Raw genomic sequence first — 24,477 nt, 5'->3', positions numbered from 1 at the left:
TTGTGCGCTTCTCATTTTCAGAGTTATTGCCCTTTTTCCATTTTTTTTACTCTGAGGTATCTTCAAAAGGGGACAGCTTTTCTTAAAAACCATTTAAAATAGTAATTTTATATTCTGATATAATATTTTCTTATGTAAGTTCTTAGATTTAGGACATTTAGGAAAAGGTTGTGAGTTATGACAACCAATCTGGTGGGGGTTGTTGATGACTGTCTTGTTGTAGTTGGCGTACTCTACTCAATCCTGGTGTTGTTAGTTACAGTTTTTTTGGATTGCTTTCACACTAAAATTAAAAGTCGTACACTATTAGCAAAACCTTACATTCAAGAAGCAAAACATCAGCCCATATTTGCACAACTATAAGCACATTGTCAACCTCACACTTGTTGCAAAACATTAAACACACTTAACATACATTACACACAAAAATCTATCATGAAGTCACTTTCTTGCAATACCAAAGCACTGACTGTCAAATTACCACACTGTCCAACCAATTGGTTCAACACAGTCATCAGGTGTGCAAACACTCATTTGCTTAATTGTAGACACACCAATCAGGTGTGTAAGCCCTATAAAAAGCAGCAGGTGAGTTCATTGGTCTTCAAGCACAATGGAAAGAGTGAGAGAAAGAGTAGGATGAGGAATCAACAGAGGAAGATGAAGAGAAATGCTGGAGGAAGAGGAAGACAAGAAGGTTCTCAAAGAGGACCGAATCTGACAAATGAGATCCACACAACACTGGTTGACCACGTTGTCAACCACGGCCTGACGCTGAGGGAGGCTGGACTGCGAGTACAGCCAAATCTAAGCCGATATACAGTGGCAAGTGTGATAAGAACATTTCGACTGGAAAACAGGTATTGTAAAAATATCATATCAAAAACATCTGCATGTTTCAGTAACTGCTTACGGTACTGTAATCTATGCACTATCAGCATGTCTGTTACCTTTTCCTGTGAAATTACTTGTATTGTATACTGTTTTTTTTTTTCGACATAGGATTGAGGGTCGGGAACGTCAAGGGGGAAGGCCTCCCAAGTTCACAGAGCAGCAAGAGAGGGAGATAGTGAACATGGTTTTGGCCAACAATGCCACAACACTCAATCAGCTCCAAGCTGACATTGTCAATAACCACGTCATATTCAATAATGTCCATCAGATCTCGACATCAACACTGGCACGCATCCTAAAAAAGAACCATATTCAAATGAAGCAAATTTATCGAGTGCCTTTCGAGCGCAATTCCGAAAGGGTGAAACGACTGCGGCATGATTATGCAGAGGTATGTATTCACTTTAGCAGTGTGATCATGCATAGTCTCACAATCTTTTACTGTACTGTAATATGTATACTAGATCTACACTGAACTACACAATTGTGCCTGATACTGTTCTTCAGAGAGTTCTACAAATGGATGGAGAGGATGCGATGTAGATGAAATTCTCTGGCCAGATCCAGCTATATATGAAGAGACAATGTCGAGTGTTTTTTTTTTTTTTTGATCAAATTTTTTTCAGCATTATGAATTTTCATGTCAACATTTTGGGCATGTTGAGAAATAAATGAGTTTCTTCAGTCTGCAACATTGGTCTTTTGTTTGAATTTACATTATATTTGTACTTTGTTGATAGTAGCCTATTCTAATCATAGGGAAGTAGAAGTGCTAAAAGTTTTAGGTTTATCACAGCAGAGTGTAGCTCGTGGTTTTTAAAAAGAAGTGTATAGTTTTTACAAGAGTGTTTAATTATGCAAAGGATCTGTAGTGTTTTGCTAATTGGGTGTGTGGTTGTGCTAATTGTGTGTAGTGTTTTGAAAATACGGGCTCTGTTTTGAAAATCGTGCTTACGCAATCCAAAAAGACTTAACAAATTTTGATGACATAAATTTTGTTAACACAATACTGAGTAAACTTTCATTTAATATTAGACCGCACTCAACATTAGTAAGCCTACCATGTTTTAACTTATTTGAGTGAAATCACCCGAGTCACCTTTAAGCACATCACCTGTAACGATAAAGCACATCATTGTGCAATGACTGTTTTGGTGTGCTAATATAAATAATTTGTGCATTCTAAAGGAAACTAGTATATACCATGAAATAGTACTCGGGAAAGTCTTCAAGAAACCTCAAATTAATAGGGAGGCTAATCATTTAGTCTTCAACTGTAAATCTGCTGAACTCGATCAAACCGTTCAGGTGCAATGATCAGTTTTATCCTTTACGTGTTGAACCCCTCAGTATTAACTCAGACATGTTTTAAACACCACAGCCTACCTGAGAATTGTTGCAAAATCATGTTTTCCATCCCTTTATGACCACAGTTGACCATCTTACTTCAAACATGATTAATGCCCCATGTTAGCAAAAATCAAACTGGTGTCTGAACTCCAATGGGTTCCATCCAATAATAGAGCACATCTGTGTGATGTCATCATGTCGACATTGACCAACATCTCTGAGGATGTTTTTCAGCTCCATACTAATGCTTCTCATCTTAGTGAATAATGTGCGTTTCTGATAGATATAAAAAGAACCACAGACAATGCTCCATTTTCAACCTCTTTAAGCCTTTATTTCCCAGTTCAGCGATTCAAGGCAATCACCAGCACCCCCACAACACCAAAAACAGAGCCGTTTGCACAAGTAAAATCCAACAACTAAAACTCCAGGGATTAGGTTAAGCACATGATATTGTCACTCCTATCTAAACGACAAACAATAATTAGGGATAGGGAATTAATTTACTAATGTCTTAATGTTGGAAAGTTTAACCGCAAAGCATCTGCACATTAATAACATTTTTCTAGTTCTGTGCATAAATTAAAGCATCTATTCACAACAAACCAAAAGGTGTAAAGATAGGGGTACAAAAAATATTTTATAGAATTTTATTAATAATATTATTTGTCTATTATAGTGACTAAACAGTGACTACTATAGATGGCTGTACAGTAACATTTATATTTTGGACATTAATAGAAAGTTGACAGCATGCAGGTTTAATCGCTTACATAAATAAAAGAGTCAAAGCTGACAGATGTGAGCAACAAATAAAAGTAGACATACAGCATTAACTATAAAGCCACAGAACAGAGGGAGGAAAACACTTTTGCATGCTTTTTTTTTCCAAGTAACTTTCTTCATTTATCTTTTTTTTCCCCAAAAAATATTTTTTTTTTACATTTTTCATCTGTGTTTAGTACAATAAACAGAAGAGCAAAGTATTTTTGTTTTTTTTGGTGAGGGGGGCTCTGTATCCTCGCTGCAGGGGATGATGGGAGTTGCTATGGATACACTAAACTGGTAATGAAGAGCTACCAAAGCCACTTCGACCACAGCCTCAGTCAGAGTCTCACACACTTTAGATGTGGAAATGGCCATTGGAGAGGGCAGAGTGAAAGCTCTCTGACTAAAAATGACTTGATCTGAATATAATCTCACATTATAAGAAACTCCTGCATTGTTTGGAGGAGATTCTGGTAATGCCAGTGAGGGGACTTTGGTTCCAGGCCCCATGTTTGGTATTTAGGAGGCACTAACTGGTTGCAGAGGTGGGCAGGGAGAGGAGCTGCCTTCCCATCTGGGTACCAGGACACTGCATACACATCCTCCCCCTTCACCATCTCCACTTCCTGTTATTGCTCCCATGGAGGGTGCTGCCCCTTCCTGCAGGGCACAAGTGCTGGTTGTTGTGGTGTCTTCATTGTAAAGTCGTTTGATGTCATCGTAGAAATCGTCCACCTCCATCTCTTCTACCTGAATAAACAAGAGATTAAAGTTCTGCATGCAATATAAGTTCTTCTTCGGGTGTTAGAAGTTCTACAACAACACACAGCATCTTGGTCAAAGCTGAAATACCTTGTCTGCAGTGCACCATTAAATGTTCAGACCAAAGTCTGATTAAATTCAGTCTTTATTCTTGAATATATAGTTAAGATGCAACTCATTTAGTCACACATGAGATGCAGGTTAATATTATGTTATGATTTAATTATTAACCAGGAAACAATATTCAGTTCATGCTGAAAGTAAGATACTACAATATGCATGAAAAAAGACAGGAAATTAAAATCACCAACAAACAATTATAAGAGACACTTCACCCACATTGCCTAATATAAATGTAGTGTGTGGGTGAGTGTTGGTGGTGGTAGGAGGGGCCGATGGTGCAGTGTGGCAGCCTCGCTTCTGTCAGTCTGCCCCAGGGCAGCTGTGGCTACAATAGTAGCTTACTAAGTGTGGAGTGAAAGTATAATCCCTTGATTATGTAAAGCGTGTTTGAGTGTCCAAAAAAGTGCTATATAAAATTGATGTTTTATTATTATTAAAAGCATTAGCTGAAACTGAAAAAATAAAAATAAAAAAAATTACAGAACATGTACGTTTACGAACAACAGTTTGCCATTGAAGCCTCCAAAGTCCTGAACTAATGTATCTCTGGCTTTAAACAGTTCTTGATCTGAAGCTCCTGATGTGGTCACCTTATATGTTACATGTTACCAGATGGTATTAATGAAAAAACATTAGCAGGTCACACATTAGAGTGAATGTGAAGCCCCGCCCCTCAGTGACAGAACTTGTGGTGAGTGACTTGAGTGATGTTTAACTTTACCTGATGTCTTTTAACTGGTGTCGTGAGACAGGTTAGTTTTACCCTATTGATGATGTGTTGTTGCAATAGTAATCCTTCAGAACAAAACCATCAAACACTCAGTTTCACAGAAACACCAGCACATCTCTGACCAAAACTATAATAAACTACGTATGTAAACTATCATTAAAATAACTTGCAGACTTTGATGTAAAATTCCTTAGAAAATATGTTTCATGATGTATGGGATAAAAAGTGTAAAAAAAAAATGATGTTTTTCCACGGTCTTGATTCTAAAGCCATAAATCATAAGCTTGTACAACCACCAGGTGGCTAAACAGCACCAAGTGGTGCTGAGAAATACAGTTATGTGTATGTTATATACAGGGGTGGGTTCACCCAAGTGACACTTCACTTGGGTGGTGCAGGTTTTTTTTTTTCATGCAATGAGTTATGCACATTTCTCTCACGCGTATTCTTCCATCCTGACATTGGCCACATTTCTATGTCTGAGCCTTTCACAGATAAAATAAATATTTTTCCTCATAATGACACCTTTACATTTGTTTGAGTGGAACGCCCACTTTTATTAACAAACTGTAGAAACCTCCTACATTTCTGCATTTGTAAATGTCAACGGATCAGCGCATCAGTGTGCGTACACATTAACACAGGGCGCACACTGTTAATGAAGCTACTCATCGTTTAAATCATACTCTTGATCTTGTTTTAGCATATGGCTAAATGAATTAAAAGTCTACCCTGAAAATCCTCTGCTATCAGATCACTTTTTATTATCTTTTAACATTATCCTAGAGGATCTCGCACTATGCAATAAAATAGTTACGAGTAGAAATCTGTCCAATAGTGCTGTGGCTAAATTTAAAGAGGCCATTCCTGCTGCCTTAAACTCAGTGCACCATCCAATAAATAACTATGACATTAATTATAACCCCTCTCAACTGGATCTGCTTGTCGATAGCTCTGCTAGTCTACTAAAATCCACCTTGGACTCAATTGCCCCATTGAGGGAAAAAACTATTAAACGTCAGAGGAAAGCTCCGTGGTTTAGCTCTGAAACTCACACACTCAAACAAACAACCCGTAAATTAGAGAGAATGTGGCGCTCCAATAAAACAGAGTCACGAATACTCTGGCAAGAAAGCCATAGTAAATACATGACAGCCTTACGACATACTCGATCTACATACTACTCCTCACTAATTGAAGAAAATAAAAAATAATCCGAGGAACCTTTTCAGCACTGTAGCCAGGCTAACACAAAGTCAGAGCTCTATTGAGCCCATGATTCCTCTAGCCCTCAGCTGTGAGGACTTTGACATTTTTTAACGATAAAATTCATAAGATTAGAGATAAAATTAGCCACTCCCTGCCTTCACCTGGGCCTGCTGTACCATTAAATGTAAATAGGCCTAACCTAAACTGTTTCACACATATAGGACTTCAGGAACTTAACTCTATTATTTCATCCTCCAAACCATCGACCTGCCTTTCAGATCCGATCCCAACTAAGCTGTTTAAAGAAGTTGTTCCCCTGGTCTGCCCATCTTTGCTGGAGACAATAAATATATCCCTATCAATAGGCTACGTGCCACAGTCCTTAAAAGTAGCTGTAATCAAACCCCTTCTCAAAAAACCTACTCTTGATTCCAGCACTTTAGCAAACTACAGGCCTATATCTAATCTTCCTTTTATTTCAAAGATTCTTGAGAAAGTTGTAGCGGCTCAGCTCTGTGACTTCCTTCAAAACAACAGCCTGTTCGAGGACTTCCAGTCAGGTTTTAGAGCTCAACACAGCACAGAGACTGCTTTAGTTAAAGTAACTAATGATCTACTCTGGGCTTCAGATGAAGGACGACTCTCAGTGCTGGTTTTATTAGATCTTAGTGCAGCTTTTGACACTATAGATCACTATATTCTACTAGAGAGATTAGAGGAATTACTTGGAATCACAGGGACTGCCCTAAACTGGTTTAAGTCCTACCTATCTGATAGGTACCAGTTTGTACACGTGAATAATAAGTCTTCTGTGTACACTAAAGTAAGCTACGGGGTTCCTCAGGGCTCTGTGCTAGGTCCAATCCTCTTCTGCATCTATATGCTCCCCCTTGGTAATGTTATGAGAAAATACTCTGTTAACTTTCACTGCTATGCTGATGATACCCAACTGTATGTATCAATGAAGCCAGGTGAGCCAAATCAGCTATCTACACTTGAGGCCTGTCTAAAGGACATTAGGGCCTGGATGGACCAAAATTTTCTTCTTCTTAACTCAGACAAGACTGAGGTTATTGTACTGGGCCCACGACACCTTAGAGAAACCTATGCTAGCCTAACTGCCCTAGATGGCATTACTCTGGCACGAAGCACAACTGTTAAAAACCTTGGGGTTCTATTTGATCAGGATTTATCCTTCAACTCTCACATAACACAAACTTCAAGAAGTGCCTTCTTTCATCTCCGTAACATTGCTCAAATCAGGTCTATCCTGTCTCAGAGCGACGCGAAAAGCTAGTCCATGCTTTTGTTACCTCTAGACTGGATTATTGTAATTCTCTTTTAGCAGGCTGCCCGAGCAAGTCGCTAAAGACACTTCAGCTGGTTCAAAATGCTGCACCACGTGTACTGACTAAAACTAGGAGAAGAGATCACATTACTCCTGTATTAGCCTCTCTGCATTGGCTTCCCATAAAATATAGAATAGAATTCAAGATTCTTCTTCTCACTTATAAAGCCCTAAATGGACAGGCAACAGTCTATCTCAAGGAGCTTGTAGTGCCATACAATCCCCCCAGAACACTACGCTCTCAAAATGCTGGCCTACTCGTTGTTCCATTTGTCTCTAGAAGTAGTATAGGAGGAAGAGCTTTCAGTTATCAGGCCCCACTTCTCTGGAACCATCTACCAACCACGGTTCGGGGGGCAGACACCCTCTCTACCTTTAAGGTTAGGCTCAAAACATTCCTCTTTGGTAAAGCTTTTAGTTAGGAACCAGCTCATAGCTCATAGTTAAGATGCAATAGGCATAGACTGCCGGGGGGGGGGGGGGGGTCTGGCATGCTCGGTTGGAGAGAGGTTGGAGAGGGCGTTAAGAGAGAGGTCATTTAGGTTAGAGAGGGACCGGAGAGGGTCCCATTCCTCTCTCTAACACTCCCTCTATGTCTGCTTCTTCCCTTGTGTGTTTGCTCCTGTACTCCTTCTGGCTTTTGTCTTGCAGGTCCGTGGGATCCTCAGTGTGAAGTTACAGAGTCTCAACAACTCTGTCTCCACCCTTTCCTCTGCACACACCCAACACAGCATAACGTGGATGGCTGTTCATCATAGGAATGGGATCCACACAAGGTTCCTGCTGCTTAACAGAAGGTTTTCCTTGCCGCCATGATGAATTCATTTTGGGTGTGGGATACATATGTATGTGTATATACATATATATGCATATGTGTGTATCCATAAAATGAAGAGTCCATCCTTAAGACTGCTCTACTGTAAAGTGTCTTGAGATACCATTGGTTATGATTTGGCGCTATACAAATAAAAGATTGATTGATTAATTGATTGATGAACAGCTCATTATTTTTTTTGCTTTGGGGGGGATTTGCTATGTTTTTTTTTTTTTTTTACAACAGATCCATGTTCAAGCTTGTGTGGCTTTAGATGGAACCCCAAGGGAAGCATACAGGAGGGGGGTTTCCAACAGTGGAGCTTCATTGCGCAAAGCTAAGCTTTGTTGCATGACTGATGTTTATGATGCTACATAAATATAGGCACGTTAATGAAGTAGATTTGGGATCAACCTGAACATTTTAAACCTAGGATTATAGTACACTTACACAGTGTACTACTACCCCTTCTACTGTCACATAAACAACAAATTTAGCAGCTCTGTGTTTTCTGAGATCTGATTATGTATGATCTTCCTCAGCAGTTTGAGCTGTATGACATTTGTAATGATCACAATGACCAGCCTTCATCACCGACAAAGTAGAGCTTTGTCTAACCGTGATCCTACAACTGTGTCTCCTTTCTCGAACCACCTTTGATTGAGATCATTGCAGACCAGAAACAACACAAAAGCTTGTTTCCCAATTTGCATTTGGACCCAATGAATCAGATGTTACCTTGCGTTTGGTGGAGGCCTTTAAGCGGAGCGTGACCTTTTGTAGGTGGTTCAGGTGGTATGTGGGTGGAGAAAGGAGGGCAGGGACATCACTCTCTGTGGAGGAGGTAGAGTTACAGATCAAGTGCTGCTGGTTCCCTTCGTCCTCCTCATCAGCAGCGGCTTGTGCAGTGTCAATGAAAGAGCGAGTCATGGAGGAGGTGGTCCCTGTAACAAGTTTTTAAAAACACTGAACCTTTTCACTTTATAAACTAATCGAGTATATGAGACTTTGATGCAGTGTAAAAAAGTGAGGACTGGGATAAAACTGAATAAATGGATGGAAGGAGGATACATTTGCCTTGTTTCATTTTCTATTTTTTGTTACTGTAAGATTAAACAGGATAAATAATTTTGATAATTTATTCTGTTCTGTAACCATGTCAACAGAAAGTTTTGAAATTCAATCATACCAGGTGCATTGCAGGAGAGGAATGGCTCCATGGTTGGATGCAGCGGGGGCTGGTAGATGTAGACAGTGTTTGGAGGCAAGGGAACGCTCAGTGTGGACAGACTTTGTGCCACCATCTCTCGACTACGGATCAACTCAGAGCTGTTGATCTGAAACGAAGGAGGATCACAAGAGAAACAGTCACACAGTGAAAGGAAAACGTAATCTCCAATGTCCTCCTTTATGGATGTGCTTCACTAAAACCTGAAAAAACAAAACTGTATGTAGGAGTTTACATGCCCTCTGTAGTAGGGCTGGGCAATAGGGACCATGTTTTTTCTCAAAATGGTGATATACAATATAAATCTTGATCATTTTAATTATTAACTATTTAATTTAATTATTTTTAATGCCACACAGGCACATTTTTTATTAACTAACACCTGAACAATATGATATACATACTTTTGGGTATTTCTCCTATAAAGGACAGCAAGTGTGAGTGAGTACCGTCGTGGAACTTGTTTAGGGGAAGGTCTGGGTTAGGACGCACTCAGCAATCCATGCAACATGCTGTTCTGAGAAGTAGTGAAAGCAGCAACTCCTAAAACAAGTATTTTGTTTCAAAATAAGCTATAAAAAATATGTATATCGTAATAGGAGATTGTAATTTTCTATATAGCTAAAATAATATCTTGAATATTGATATATTTTCCAGCCCAACTCTCTAGTTTGATTAACTTTGCAAGCTAATCACATCCCAACACTCTTGTTATATTGCCAGCTATTTAAAATTCACAATGTAATCTTTGGGGAGGCTGACTGTTGCTGCTTTGTTTCTTTTGGGACATGTGGTCAGACTGATGTCCTCATATCCATCTTTGTAAAGTTGGTAATTTTGTACACTTTGTATAAAAATGGAAAGGATACTTGATTAGAAAGAAGCATTATTTTTATCCACATCTTGTATGGACACTGCTGTAATCTGCAATGGTGGCAACAATGTGTCAAATAAAGAAATGCTATAAATAGATTTACAAGATCAGAGGTTAAAAAAGATAATGTTTATTGATAAGAAAAGCTCGACATGTACTGTCCCTGGGAAAGGACACAGAGAGAAAAAAGTTCATTAACCCTAACAGCATCAACGTGTTGTCATTGTTGTATTTGTCTCTACAGAAGGATTAAAAACATTTAGAATTAAAACATTTCCTCTCTTTTAATCTCTATGTGCATTCCTTCTTCTTTCTTCAAGTGGCTGAGATTAAAGAGTAAATAAACCCATGCTTTCTGCTGACCTGCCACTAGGAGGGAAATTCAAAAAATGATTATGGGCGTTACTGCTGTAGCAATTAAGACACGCCCACTCAGACAGCCAGTCAGCACTGTGCGCAGAGAGACAGTAATGCACACATTACAAGTGTCTGTACACACACGCACATAGCAATTTCATAGGCCGAGATGTGCTCACACAGCGTTATAGATAACACTCAGGGGCAAACAGGGGCAAACAGCCCGTCTGTTTCTGCACACGCAGAAACAGACGGGAATACACACACGGCATAGGTGTGTCTTTAAATACACACATGGCTTGATGAAACCTCTGATTAGCGCAGAATCTGCTCTTTATAGAAGCACAGAGTCAAAAACGATACCGCTACAGCGGCTGTTTCACACGGAACACAGTGGACTTCCTCATTAGAATTGTCAATCAATGCTCACTGAGGGCTGTGATTGGAGGAAACCCTCCTCCCTCCTCTCAGCTTTTATAGGAGGGGCGGAGTCAACAGTGAAAGTGATGACGCAGAGGAATCTAAAGAATCTGTTTCAGCCAATAGCAAGATTAAATTGTAATAGCTGGCGTTCAACCATTAGTGGCCAGTAACTCGACATTTTACATTTAAATACGCAAAATTAAAAATATACTTTTACTAAAATGTGAAGAGTGGGACTAGGATTAATAAGCAGAACTATTTAATATCCAAATACATAAATTCAGGTTTGGGTTTTAGTTATTCTTTAAAACATTTTTGCTAAAACAGCAGCTAGACCTTCTGATTGGAATGGAGCAACCAGTGGGCGTGCACTGTAGCTGTTCCCACTCAAAGTTCTTGAAGCCAATATAATGCACTTCGGGGCGCTTCCCTCTTGCAAATTTGACGTCATTTGGAGCCAGAGTCTACGCAGTAGGGCCTGGCTTAAATAGCTTATTTAAAACAAACTTCACAGAAAAATTAGCAATTGAACACAATGTAGGGTAATCATAACTAATCATCACAGTAGTTTTAAGATTTGAGAATTGCAGCAAATGCAACATAGAATGCATTATGACATATTAATAGATTTTCTATAAACCAGAAGTGTCAGAGACTTACACATGTACTTCTCTGCATAAGGACATTTGTAAATTACATATCAGAATCAAAATGTAAGCTACATTTCTACTATTACATTAGTTCTTACATAAATCAAAAATTATTTTCTTGGTTTTATTAACCAGCAAAAAGGACAAGATTCCTACTACTTATGGTCAATTTGCCTTTTCAATTGTGGAAGGTTTCTATAATGCTATTTGATTGAGGTTCTATTGCTGCTGATTTTTGCAGGTGTTTTTTTTGGGCTATTTATGATACATCACAGGTGTCTGATGAATATTTAAACAAGCCACAATGCTCCTATGAAACCTCCTACCTGCGCCTTCCTCAGCAGATTGATGGTCAGAGCCAACCAGTCAGGACAGCAGGTCTCCAGCTCCAGGGTGATCAGCGCCAAAGCAAGCATGGATCCTCTGAGCTACAGGAACACAAGAGAGACAAACCACACCAGTTATCAGGAGACAAATGTTACAGTAACTCACACTTATAAGAAAGATCACTCAATGCTTCCATCCATCAGGGAGTGTACCTGCATGAGTGTGTGGTCAGCCAGACAGTGATAGAGACGACGTGTAAGAAAGGCCAACATCTGCGAGCGGTTCAGCCTGAACACAGACTCCAAAAATCTTGACTGACAAGACAGCACCATAGCGTGAAACTGTAAGACAATAGAGAATTAGGGCTACAGAGAAAAAAACCCCAAAGCAAACAGAAAACATACAATAAATTGCTGACAAATATTTATGAATAATCATTAACAAATAAGTAAAATATACAGAAACGATTACTGATTTTGATCATTATAGAGATACATTTTGGACTGCATTAGACACATGCACATATAGTATATGTTCTGGACGGACATACAATGTGTAGAAAGTCCAGGGCTGTGGCAGTGTGCAGATCCCATTTCAGCTTGTCCAGGATAATCCTCTCCATCCTCAAGATGTCTGATGGAGAACAGCCACAACCACTGGAACCAACTAGCTCCTTCAACGATGGCACACACTAACACACAAACACAGAATTCACATTTCTAACCTTGTCTGCAATGGAAATGGTGCTAGTCCATTCATTGGTAAGGTGTTCTTTTTTATCAGGTCTTATCTCATATACCTATCCTTTACTTGTATTAGATGGCAATGATCACATAGAGGACTGAATTGAGACAATGTAAGTTCGCAACTATACAGCAAAAATATCAAACGCTGAATGCTCGCTTCTTCACCTCTTTTCAAAACTCCCCATTGTTTTAGACTGTTGACCCTAAGTACTTAAAATCATCCATCTTCTTTATCCCTTCTTAGGGCTGGGTGATATGAACAAAAATTGTGCAGTACTCTGTAATTTTCATCACAGGTATACCTCAACTATGAGAGACAAAATGAGAAAAAGTCATCCAGAAAATAACATTGTAGGATTTTTAATAAATTTAATGGTAAATCCCTCTGTAAAATAAGTATTTGGTCACCTACAAACAAGATTTCTGGCTCTCACAGACCTGTAACTTCTTCCTTAAGAAGCTCCTCTGTCTTCCACTCGTTACCTGTATTAATGGCACCTGTTTGAACTCGTTATCGGTATAAAAGACACCTGTCCACAACCTCAAACAGTCACACTCCAAACTCTACTATGGCCAACACCAAAGAGCTGTCAAAGGACACCAGAAACAAAATAGTAGACCGGGGGCTGGGAAGACTGAATCTGGAATAGGTAAGCAGCGTGGTGTGAAGAAATCAACTGTGGGAGCAATTATTAGAAAATGGAAGACATACAAGACCACTGATAATCTCGCTCGATCTGGGGCTCCACGCAAGATCTCACCCTGTGGGGTCAAAATGATCACAAGAACAGTGAGCAAAAATTCCAGAACCACAAATCCTGCAGTGCCAGACGTGTCCCCCTGATAAAGCCAGTACATGTCCGGGCCCGTCTGAGCATTTGGATGATCCCGAAGAGGACATTGGGCGAATGTCATATGGTCAGATAAAACCAAAATAGAACTTTTTGGTAAAAACTCAACTCGTCGTGTTTGGAGGAGAAAGAATATCATACCTACTGTAAAGCATGGGGGTGGTTATATCATGCTTTGGGCCTGTTTCCCTGAAAAGGGAGCAGGACGACTGATCCGTGTAAACGAAAGAATGAATGTATCGTGAGATTTTGAGTGAAAACCTCCTTTCATCAGCAAGGACATTGAAGATGAAACGTGGCTGGGTCTTTCAGCATGACAATGATCCCAAATACACCGCCCGGGCAAAGAAGGAGTGGCTTTGTAAGAAGCATTACAAGGTCCTGGAGTGGCCTAGCCAGTCTCCAAATCTCAACCCCATAGAAAATCTTTGGAGGGAGTTGAAAGTCCATGTTGCCCAGGGCCATCCCCAAAACATCACTGTTCCATAGGAGATCTGCATGGAAGAACGGGCCAAAATACCAGCAACAGTGTGTGAAGACATAAAACGTAAGTACTGAGATGAACTTTTGTTATTGACCAAATACATATTTCCACCATAATCTGCAAATAAATTCATTAAAAATCCAACAATCTTATTTTGTCTCTGAGGTATACCTATGATAAAAATTACAGATCTCTCATCTTTTAAAGTGGGAGAACTTGCACAATTGGTGGCTGACAACATACTTTTTTGGCCCACTGTATCAATATTTTTCCTCAAAATGGTGATAGGCGATATAAACTCAATACATTTTTGTAGCCAGCAAATGTTGCAGGTGTGTGTGCCCTGCAGACGCAAGTGTTATGGGGGTCCGGGGCCATAATCTGACATTTATTTAAAAAAATTTTATTCTATGTGAATAATTACAGTTGGTAAAAGAACTCATGACTGTAAAAAGCCAGTTCACAAGCCTAATTCTTTGTTATCTTATGTGAACATACTAGATGAATAAAACTGATTCTGATGAGGTAACATTACAGATACGTTATATTAACAGGTTTCCTGTAAACTTCACTAACTAAATACTTCTACAGCCTAGGCTCCCAAACTGTGGTAAGCAAATTGTCATGGGAGGTACGTAAAACAGCGAGACAACTAGAATATATCATGACCGGCAGTCAGGAGCCTCCATGCATTGCCTCAAATTACACATGCAGAGTCCCCTCATGCAGCCACAGACAGAGAAACAATCTCATAAAAAAAAAAAAACGCAAATATGATATTCACCTGAACAGTTAAAGCTGATGTTTGTATGTTTTTTTTTGTTGTTTTCATCTTTGAACATGTTGTAATCAAAGTGTAAATATCTCCTTCTCCTGGCCTTGTAAATGAGCATTATAAATCCAGGAGTGTGACGCTCCTAGAATCTGGATGTCAGCCAATCAGAGATCTTTCTACAAACTCGTGGGCTGTATTTGTGATTACTATTGGCTGCTCATCTGAAGTCAGCCACGTTCAGGTACCCTCGGTAGTAATAGTGAAATGACGGACATTCCAGCTAAAATCTCCATCACAGCGTTAGACAACATTTACACAGCAAATCAAGTAGAAAAAGGCAGACCGAGGTGTAGAAGCAACATTTTAAAAGCACAATTATAGTCTGGATGCAGAATGATAACATCACTCTGCATCCCCCTGTGTGTGTGCTTATGGCGGCAGCAGCTGCTGCTGCTCAGAGCAGTAACTACAGAGTGACACGTGCATTGATGTTAGTCTCTAAAACACCAGAAAAATACTCAATAACACAAGATAAAGTCCATACACTTGTCACTAGTCTATATAGAGAAAAAAGTCGCTAAGAGCGTTCACAAAAGACACCGGTATGGGAGTTGTACAGTTGTATAGTTTCAAGGTGATGAATATGTTGTATTACTGGTATATGTTCAATCAACAAAAGTTTGGTAGATTCATTTTCCAAAAAAAAAAAAAAAAAGATTGGTTCATCACTCAAAATACCAGTAGGCAAGTGATAAATCTGAAAAAAATGTTTAATTGTGTGCTTACAGATTATTATTTTTTAAATATATATTATTCCTCAACAGGACAGGTAAAGTTTAGAGACATATGTCACTGTAGGGCTACATTGTATGACATTACATTATGTTTTTTAAGTTTGCAGGAGTAGGGGGTACTTTGGGTTAAATGTCTGAAGGGGTATGAGACTAAGAAGTTTGGGAACCACTGTCTTAAAGCAGTTTAGGCCTAGTCTCATCTGTATCATGCTCATAATAAATTAAGTACCGGTAAATACAATCACCTTTTCCAGCAAAAAGAAATAGGTAGAACATTTCACTCAATTGTTGTCATTTTGTGATTGTGTGTCAGGGTTACCTCATCCTCTTCACAGGTCTTTGCAGCCAGGAAGAAGCAGGCAATGGCAATGCAGCGCAGGTACTTTGGACGGGCCTGAATACAAACAATGAGCATTACTAAAAACGTTTTTTATAAAAATAAAAAGGTGCTTTTATCATAATTATAAGTTAGATGTACAGGTACAAAGTCAATATATGATATAGGCTCATGACACAGAAAAATATTTCAAACCTTTTTTTTCCTAAAAACTTTGATGATTATGGCTTCTAGATAATGAAAATCCAAAATTCAGTGTCTCGGAAAATTAGAATATTGTGAATAAGTTCAGTTTAGGAAAGTAATTTAGGTGTCACACCCTAATCAGCTAATTAACTCAAAACACCTGCAAAGGTTTCCTGAGACTTTATATTGTCTCTCAGTCTGAGTCAGTATGCTACACAATCATGGGGAATCCTGCTGACTTGACAGATGTCCAGAAGACAGTCTTGACACCCTTCACAAGGAAGGGAAGCCACAAAATGGCATTGCTAAAGAAAGTAGTTGTTCACAGAGTGCTGTATCCAAGCATATTCATAGAAAGTTGAGTGGAAGGAAAAAGAGTGGCAGGAAAAAGTGCACCAGCAAAAGGAATGACCGCAGCCTTGAGAGGATTGTCAAGCAAAATGCACTCAAAAATGTGGGGGAGCTTCACAAGGAGTGGACTGAGGCTGGAGTCAGGGCATCGAGAGCCAAATGTCACATTCCTCACGTCAAGCCACGAGAACTGGACTGTTGCTAAGTAGTCCAAAGTCCTCTTTTCAGATGAAAGTAAATTTCTCATATAATTTGGAAATCAAGGTCCCAGCCAGAGTCTGGAGGAAGAATGGAGAGGCTCAGAATCCACGTTGCTTGAAGTCCAGTGTGAAGTTTCCACAGGTGTGATGATGTGGCTGCCATGTCATTTGCTGGTGTCAGTCCACTGTGTTTTCTGAAGTCCACAGTCAACGCAGCCATGTACCATGAAATTTTATAGCACTTCATGCTTCCTGCTGCTGACAAGCTTTATGAAGATGCTGATTTCATTTTCCAGAGGGACTTGGAACCTGCTCACACTATCAAAAGTACCAAAAGCTGGTTGAATGGCCAAGGTGTTACTGTGCTTGATTGGCCAGCACACTCACCTGACCTGAACCCCATACAGAATCTATGGGGTATTGCCAAGAGGAAGGTGAGAGACACCAGACCCAACAATACAGATGACCTGAAGGCTGCTATCAGAGCAACCTGGGCTTCCATTATGCCTGAGCAGTGCCACAGGTTGATCGCCTCCATGTGCATAGAAATGAACATTTTCAGAAGCCTTACATTTTGGTTTAAAATATCCTTTTTATTGATCTTAAGAAATATTCTAATTTTCCGAGACACTGAATTTTGGGTTTTCATTATCTGTTAGGGTTTTTTGTTAGATGTACCTGTATATCAAAGTAACAGATCACATGGGAGGATCGATACCAAAGCCAATTGCATTTTAGCACACTTTGACCAATGTCTTCACCCTCCACAATCTTTAAATGATGGAGGAAATAAGTGTACCCTCCCAAATCCACTGATGCTAGTAAGATGTTCAAGTCTGATCCATCCCAATTCTCTACCTTGATGGAAGCTAGGAAGCGGTCTAGGATGCTAACAGCTAACACCAGTGTCTCTGGGTATAGCTGTAGTCTTCCATGGAGCTCTGTCAACCAGCAAACAACCTCATCACGCTGGGCCGGGGAGATGTCTGTATCCTGCACCAAGAAAAAATAGACTATTGTCATTGCTGACCATAACATTGGCCTTACACATCACAGTAAGGAATGAGCAATAAAACATGTATACATAATATAATGAACATATATGGAAGTTCTTGACAATTAAGTAGGTTGATATTTAAATTGAAACCAACAAGACTACAATTACAATTCAAAGGATTTTTGATTCATTTACATTTGAATCTAAGTTGTAAACTTGATGTATCTTTCTGTTAAAGTTATATCATTGGGATTGTAGAAATATTTTGAAATTCAAAACTACTATTTTACTATTCTCTTGATGAAAAGGTAAAAAACTAAATTCTATAATTCATGATTAAATATAAGTATTGCAAATTAAACAGGTCACAAAAAACTAAACCTCCAAAAGAGATACTCGCAGGACACATTATCCAATGATACAGCTTCCCACAATCACTCGAGTCCCAAAATATGTTTGGCAAATTAGATAGTTGCTAAAAAATATTTACAATATCTAATCACATAGGAGGGCCACTGTTTGCCCAAAGAACTGCATTTGATAACTCAGACCTGCCCTGCAAAAAGGCACACTGACCGTCTCTGCTCCGAATAGCACATACCATGTTCCCGAGAATTCAGTGAAATGACTGGGTTTTTTTTATTGTTATTTTTGTAATTGTTGGGTGTAATAATCTAAATCGTAATCAAATATCAATTAATTGAGCAGCCCTAACAAGAAGAACAAAGTGAGTGGTGTCTTAAGTCCAGTAGCCCGGCCTAAAAACTATGCCGACCAGAAGATGGGTCGTAGATTGCTTCCTAAAGTATTAAAATTGCCAGTCCTCAGTACATACTTTTCTGTTCACGGTTCCTTCAACAATCATCAAGAGTAAAAACAAAACAAAAAAACTGCTAATGACAGATTTGCAGAGATTGCACTGTTTGTATTGGTACACGCTGACCTTACATGGAAACTAGTCATGCTTGTTCTTACGTCAGTTAACAAACAGTTTTGTACTTATCTCCTATTTTAATCATGTGCCTCTGATTAATCAGACTGCCACATGACCCTCACACAACAAGCATTTCACCCTTTAGAAACCATAAACCACAATCCACCCCACAGTTTGTGCAGGTGAACTTCATACCCCGCCCTCGTCACACCCACATTTTACCATAAATGTTCAACCCGAAGGACTTGGTTTTTGCATCAAAACAAGCTGCTGATCAATGGAATTTACGCTTGATCATGACAGAAAAGACAAGGAAAAGGTCTTTCAGAATGAAGTACAGGTGCCTGTGAATGATGGATATAGAAAAAATATGTAATTGGTGGTCACAGTAGTGGCATCACTAATCAATGAAAGGCAAGTTAATGACAACAGTTTTTACTGCTGTAAATAGTCTGACTGTGTGAGTGAAATAGGGCAGGAGTGAAACAACAGGCTTACTAAAGGAACACATCTAAAAAAACACAAGTGTGTATTTACAATTCAGGGTGTCCCGATCCGATATTGATATCGGTCCAATATCAGCCAGAAAAGAAATACCAGATTTTATCGGACTGCATCTAAAATCTCCAATATAAGCGCTCCGATAAGTTTTTCATGTTCTTGTCCCCATCCTCAGTTGTTCCCACCATATACTGACAGTAAAAATAACCGAAGTGAACTAGAGTTACTGACTATTGTTCTCTGAGTAACATCACTTGATCAAGCCTTTTCTAACATTCCACACCAGAAAATTAGTAATAAAAGTATGTATGATTCGTGCTGATATTGCATCAAATTTATATAGGTATCGGACAATGCCCAAGGTTGCAATATCGGTATTGTATCGGAAGTGAAAAAGTTGTATCTGGACATCCCTATTTATAATTACACGGATCGATAACTGTGATATGTGAGGACATTAAATGTATGAGATGACACTAGTGCGCAAATTTTCACATTACGTTTCTTGAATTTTTCTAAATCATAAACTTAGCGAGGAAAGTGTTATACAAAACTTTTCAGCCCCATTTTGTGGATGTCCAGCAATTATAAATCAGGTCCCAGAAAAATACCTTGTCTAGAGGCAGCATCATAAACATCTGCACCACTGTGAAAACTTATGAACTCACGCAAATAAACATCTGCGTCTGGATACTGGCCAATGTGTCGGATGCACCGGTATTTCAATACATCTGAGCACTAAACCGTCTTCTAAGCAGAAGTTCAGATGGACCACGGAGTGAAAACAATGAAAAGAACACTCAAGTGTAATTTATGTTTCTGCGTCACGTTGCTATGCGTAGCCCTCCGCTACATCATTGCCTGACGTGCATCTCCAAAATAATCCTAAGTACGCATCAGAAACATGAATTAGCCTTTAGAGTCAGTCAGCACACGTTTCAGTTCATGACTTCTGTTTTCTAAAAATATCTCATAACAATTTTCTTTGTGTTGGGCATAATCATAGCAACTGAAACTTGTGCTACTGAAAATATATGCAAGAGCAGAATCTAAACCCAGATCATAGCAACAGCTGTACACACTGCATGGGCCTGGGTCATAACCTACAGGAAAGCAAATGAGCAGCTAAAAGGGATCATTAGGTTTGTTTGTCATTAGGGTTGTGGACTAGTGCCTATTTCAAACAGAAAAACTTTATTTCAGTTTTGGATGAGAAAAGCAATATTATTCTTATGGTTAAAACTTATCAGAAGCACATTCTTAAGTAAGTGTACACATGACAGACTAGACTTAACTGTTAAGGCATAAAATAATTCCTTCCTTTCTTACTTTCCCATCCAGTCTATTTAAAAAAATAAAAATAAATAATCTATTCTAGAAAGAGTATTCCCAAATGCTAAAACCTTGTTTTTTGCAGCAATAAAAGTTGGAATAAAAATGTAGTTAAGGATTCTTAATACCTAATATATATAATAATAATAAAATTCATATTAAACAATTTCCTAAAATGTATAGGGTAGCAACAAACAACATTAATTTTCGACATCACATTCTATTCTGTATGAAGACTTTTCAAGTAAAGTCCTACAACATGATGAGTATTCACAGAAAACTGGTGTTTAAAGGTTGTTTTAGGTGAAAGTTAATAATTACTTAAAATATACAATGCAGATTCCCTAACAGCATTAAACTGTGACTAATATATAATCTGACCTCTGTAAAACTAGATGTCTCAGACAATAATCATGTCCAGGTTAAATGAGGCTTTGACTGGATGCTACAATGCACCTGTTTTGCTGTGACATCAGGAGGGTGTGTCTGAGGGACACAGATTAGACAAGACCAGGTAAACACTCAGTTCAGTGAGTCAATGAGTTACCTCATACTGTTACTTCATGATCACATGCATGACATTTCTGAGAAAAAAACTACTGACTAAAACCTTTCAGTCAAACTATTTTAAATTATAGTCTATATTAACGGCTCCTAAAAAAAAGCAGTGTAAATGTGTGAAGAATAATAACTAATTAAATAGCCTGTTTGATAACGCTTTCTTTCAGTCATACGTGGTGCTTTCTCTTCTCGTAGACTGTGCTGTGTGCACCTGCAGCTGTATGCTCTTCTTCTCCTGTGCTCTGCTCTGCCCTCCCTCTCCATTTCTTGGCTGCACAGATGAGGTTGTGGAATTTTAACCAATGTCCACCACTCTTGCCAGAGCATTAATGGTCAGTGTCAGTCCAGAAATAGAGCCAACCAGCTGCGTGCAGCAATGGCACGAGAGCCCCACCTGACCACATGGGACACTGGGCATTTTACTGTAGACCACCTTCAAGTGCTGCGGACTGCTAACGTTACTGCTGCAGCAGCTAAAGATCAATGCCATCAATAGGTAGACTTCTTGCCTTTGTCAAGGTGCTTGTTTTGGGTAGAATTGAGGACTGCAATGGGGACAGACATTAAAATCCTTACAGACTATAAAATTCATATAGGCAATAATACATTTTGAAAAATAACATTACGTTTTTAATTCCATACTAGTAACAGCACCTTTGTTTGTATTTTATTTTGTAGCTAACACAATTGAATAAATTCAATGTATTCACTAAAAGTGAAGAGTGTTTGTGCAGGTATTTGCTAACAGCAGAGAAGGAATTGTACCTGCTGCATCAATGCACTATGACCTCCAATTCAATGGCTTCAATTTTAATTTGGCGCTTTTGACAGCTCAGCTGTCCTACATTCTCCATGTTGAACACTTAACATGTGCCAAATTTTCATTTGAAAATCCTCAACTGGAGCTGCATGCACACAGAACTGTACTTCAATCCCCTGCAGCGGGAAAAGACATAGTGCATCTAAAATGTTGCGCCCTTTACTTGAGATCTTGGTAGCTCAGCTCTTTAGTGTTTAACAATAATTTCTAAAACAATGCTTTCGGCTGCGCCCTCTGTGAATCTGTTGAAAACATTTTCTTGTCAGTCAGTCACTGTATCACAATATTCTTGTGATGACAAAAATGTTTAATTATGAAGAGTTAAAGGTATGGATGTTCACCTGTGAGGAGGGCTTCTTTGGCACATAGACCTTCCACATCTTAGCTTCCCTAGAGGCTGCCTTTTCTAGAAGAAAAGACAACCTCTGGCTTCCCAAGGGCTTGAAGAACTTCATTCTGTCCTCCTTGGGTTAAGCCTACCTCCCCACTGGATACAGCTAGCTGTAAGAAGAGACAACAGGTGTTAGTACAGCAAAAGCAACATATGTTCATTCTTTATCCACAGTGTGAAAAGAACGCTCTCATTCAAGACCAAAATACTTTTAACAATTGCAGCATCAAGTGTTCATCTACACTGCTAAAGGCAAGAGCTGATTTGAGGGCTCAAAGATGTCCTTGAAGAACTCTGGTTCACTGTTTTGTTCTCCTTCCTGGATGACTTTCTTAGTTTAAAGTAAAGCTTGACATTGTTATTGAGCTAATCTAATTACAAACATTATCACATAACTTGTATCTGTTTTTTTACAAGATTGCATTGTCATCACCTGAAGTTTGATTAAGTGGACACTAATAAAAGAGTTTGGGCACAAATGAAATTAAGAAAACTCTGAACCTCGTGGATTTTCAGTGTACCAGTCTGAATTGACGTAAGTTTAAGCAGAAGAACGCTGAGCAGGGGTTGGAATGTTTTATAGTGTACATTCAGTTTAAAGGCACACTGTACAATGTTTCCAAAAATTAGGACTGAGTATCACCAGGTACCTCGCAATACGATTGCAAATTGCATTTCAATCAGACTTATGTAATTTTTTTTTTTGATTGAAAAAGAAAAATTTTTAGTAATTGTGTACTTTTGTTTTAACTCTGCAACACAACTCTGGAACAAAAATATGACGCCCCCCCCCCCCCACCCCCCCCACACACACACACACACAAAATAAATAATCCATCTAATTATGCAGACCTAAGCAAAGGATCTCAGCACTACACCAAATATTATATCTTGCCTAAAATTACATATGACTATTTACTCAATTACTTATGTTTGTAAATTCCAGTTATGAGCTGTGTAAAGTTTCACTTCCTCATCACACTGTGGCTAGGCCAAACTGTCACAACAACTCATCAACCATCTATGATGAAAATGGATGCTGTTATGGAGTACTAGAAGTCTCTCTTACATTCCAATGATTTCCTTTAAAAATAAATTGAGATCAGAATACATTTTACAAAAAGAGTGCAGAATCAGCCAGATATACTGTTTTTTTTTTTTTTTTTTTTTTTTTTAGCATCGGTCCTGATACAATTGTTTTAATTTTTGAAACCTAAAAAATCATTTAGAGAAGCTCCAAAGGACGGTGGTAATAATTTGACCTAAAGGGTACTCTACAGTTAAATTGCGTTAGTAGTGGGCAAACCATACTCAGTGTGAGTAGAATTCAACTACCTTCTCTCCAGAACCTTCCCCTTCACGTACTGCTGTAATAATGGTTTCATTTTAACTGGAACCGCAGATGCACAAACAGCTGCAGTTGCATCATTCAGGCATTCCTTATGTAATTAGGGCCCGACTATTGCCTGGAGCAAAGCTAATGTTGACAGCTAGTGTTGCTAGGAGCTGTAACTTAATGTGGTCTCAGGAAACAGTCAGTTCATGTTAGCGGAGGAAACAATGGTTCCCTCCCAGCAGCTCAAATGTGTACCACGGTATTCTTGTGCTGACTACCTGCTATTCTGAAACGACTGAGTAAAGCCCAGTAAGTAGACGGCGCCCTACCTCCCCTGGTGAGCGGAGAAACCCACAGTTGGATTTCATCCGGTCCTTTCGATTGAAGAAAAAAGGGGGTTGAATCGGTTTCCCGGACCGGACTTTAGTCGTCCATCCTGGCTTCCATTTGGGCTTTGTTGAGGGGAAAGGGGAAATTGTAATAAATGGGAAAATCAAATAAAGGAAAATAGACGAAACGTCTACTTCCACTGAGGGGAGGAAGAGAGCTAGACTCCGCCCACCTCAGAGCAGCCAGTGGAATATTCCTATTGTGTTGTGTTCAAAAGACCTCGAACAGATCATAAATAATTGCAATTAAATGTTTTTTTCTCTCTTTAAAGGAAAATAAAACAAACATACACAGAAAATGTATTTTAACACACAACACAACTCTATCCTATTATTATTTTTCAAACTAGGGCTGGCCAAGGCCAATTATTAAACAAATTCTATAAAACAATTGAAAATAACTCATATTTATTCATACTTCGTTAGGATAATACATTAGTATTCTATTAAGCATAGGTTTATCAAGCACAAGATACCTGGACGGATAAGAGATCCGGTTGTTTGAGCAGTTTCGTTCATAAAAAGTCAGACTAAAAAGAAATTGTTTAAATGCTGTTTTTTTTTTTTTTTTAGGTAAATATACATTTATGAATATAAATATGGAATTTTACTAAGATGTTGTTTTATTTGTTTGT

General features: G+C 38.8%; 2 protein-coding genes across 3 annotated transcripts; one reads left to right on the top strand and one right to left on the bottom strand.

The window, feature by feature from the left end:
* The first annotated feature begins 97 nt into the window (after positions 1-97).
* Positions 98-2,563, top strand: LOC114473168 (uncharacterized). Of its 2 annotated transcripts, none has more exons than XM_028462599.1 (3): positions 98-860; positions 1,003-1,285; positions 1,402-2,563. In XM_028462599.1, the coding sequence occupies exons 1-3, from the start codon at positions 436-438 to the stop codon at positions 1,435-1,437; spliced, it is 744 nt and encodes a 247-aa protein (XP_028318400.1). In that variant the 5' UTR covers positions 98-435; the 3' UTR covers positions 1,438-2,563. The 2 variants fall into 2 exon arrangements, with proteins under 2 accessions (XP_028318400.1, XP_028318401.1); XM_028462600.1 differs by having other exon boundaries at positions 1,359-1,422.
* On the bottom strand, positions 2,553-24,020 carry ccni (cyclin I). Its single transcript, XM_028462598.1, has 10 exons — positions 23,783-24,020; positions 22,068-22,227; positions 17,440-17,574; positions 15,827-15,901; positions 12,408-12,548; positions 12,070-12,198; positions 11,857-11,958; positions 9,188-9,335; positions 8,737-8,942; positions 2,553-3,762 (listed from the first exon to the last, which is right to left on the bottom strand). The coding sequence occupies exons 2-10, from the start codon at positions 22,179-22,181 to the stop codon at positions 3,532-3,534; spliced, it is 1,281 nt and encodes a 426-aa protein (XP_028318399.1). The 5' UTR covers positions 22,182-22,227; positions 23,783-24,020; the 3' UTR covers positions 2,553-3,531.
* Between the last annotated feature and the right edge of the window lie 457 nt (positions 24,021-24,477).

Source organism: Gouania willdenowi, chromosome 12 (assembly GCF_900634775.1).
Source record: "Gouania willdenowi chromosome 12, fGouWil2.1, whole genome shotgun sequence".
Classification (NCBI taxonomy): domain Eukaryota; kingdom Metazoa; phylum Chordata; class Actinopteri; order Blenniiformes; family Gobiesocidae; genus Gouania; species Gouania willdenowi.
This window is presented reverse-complemented; position numbering and strand designations above follow the sequence as displayed.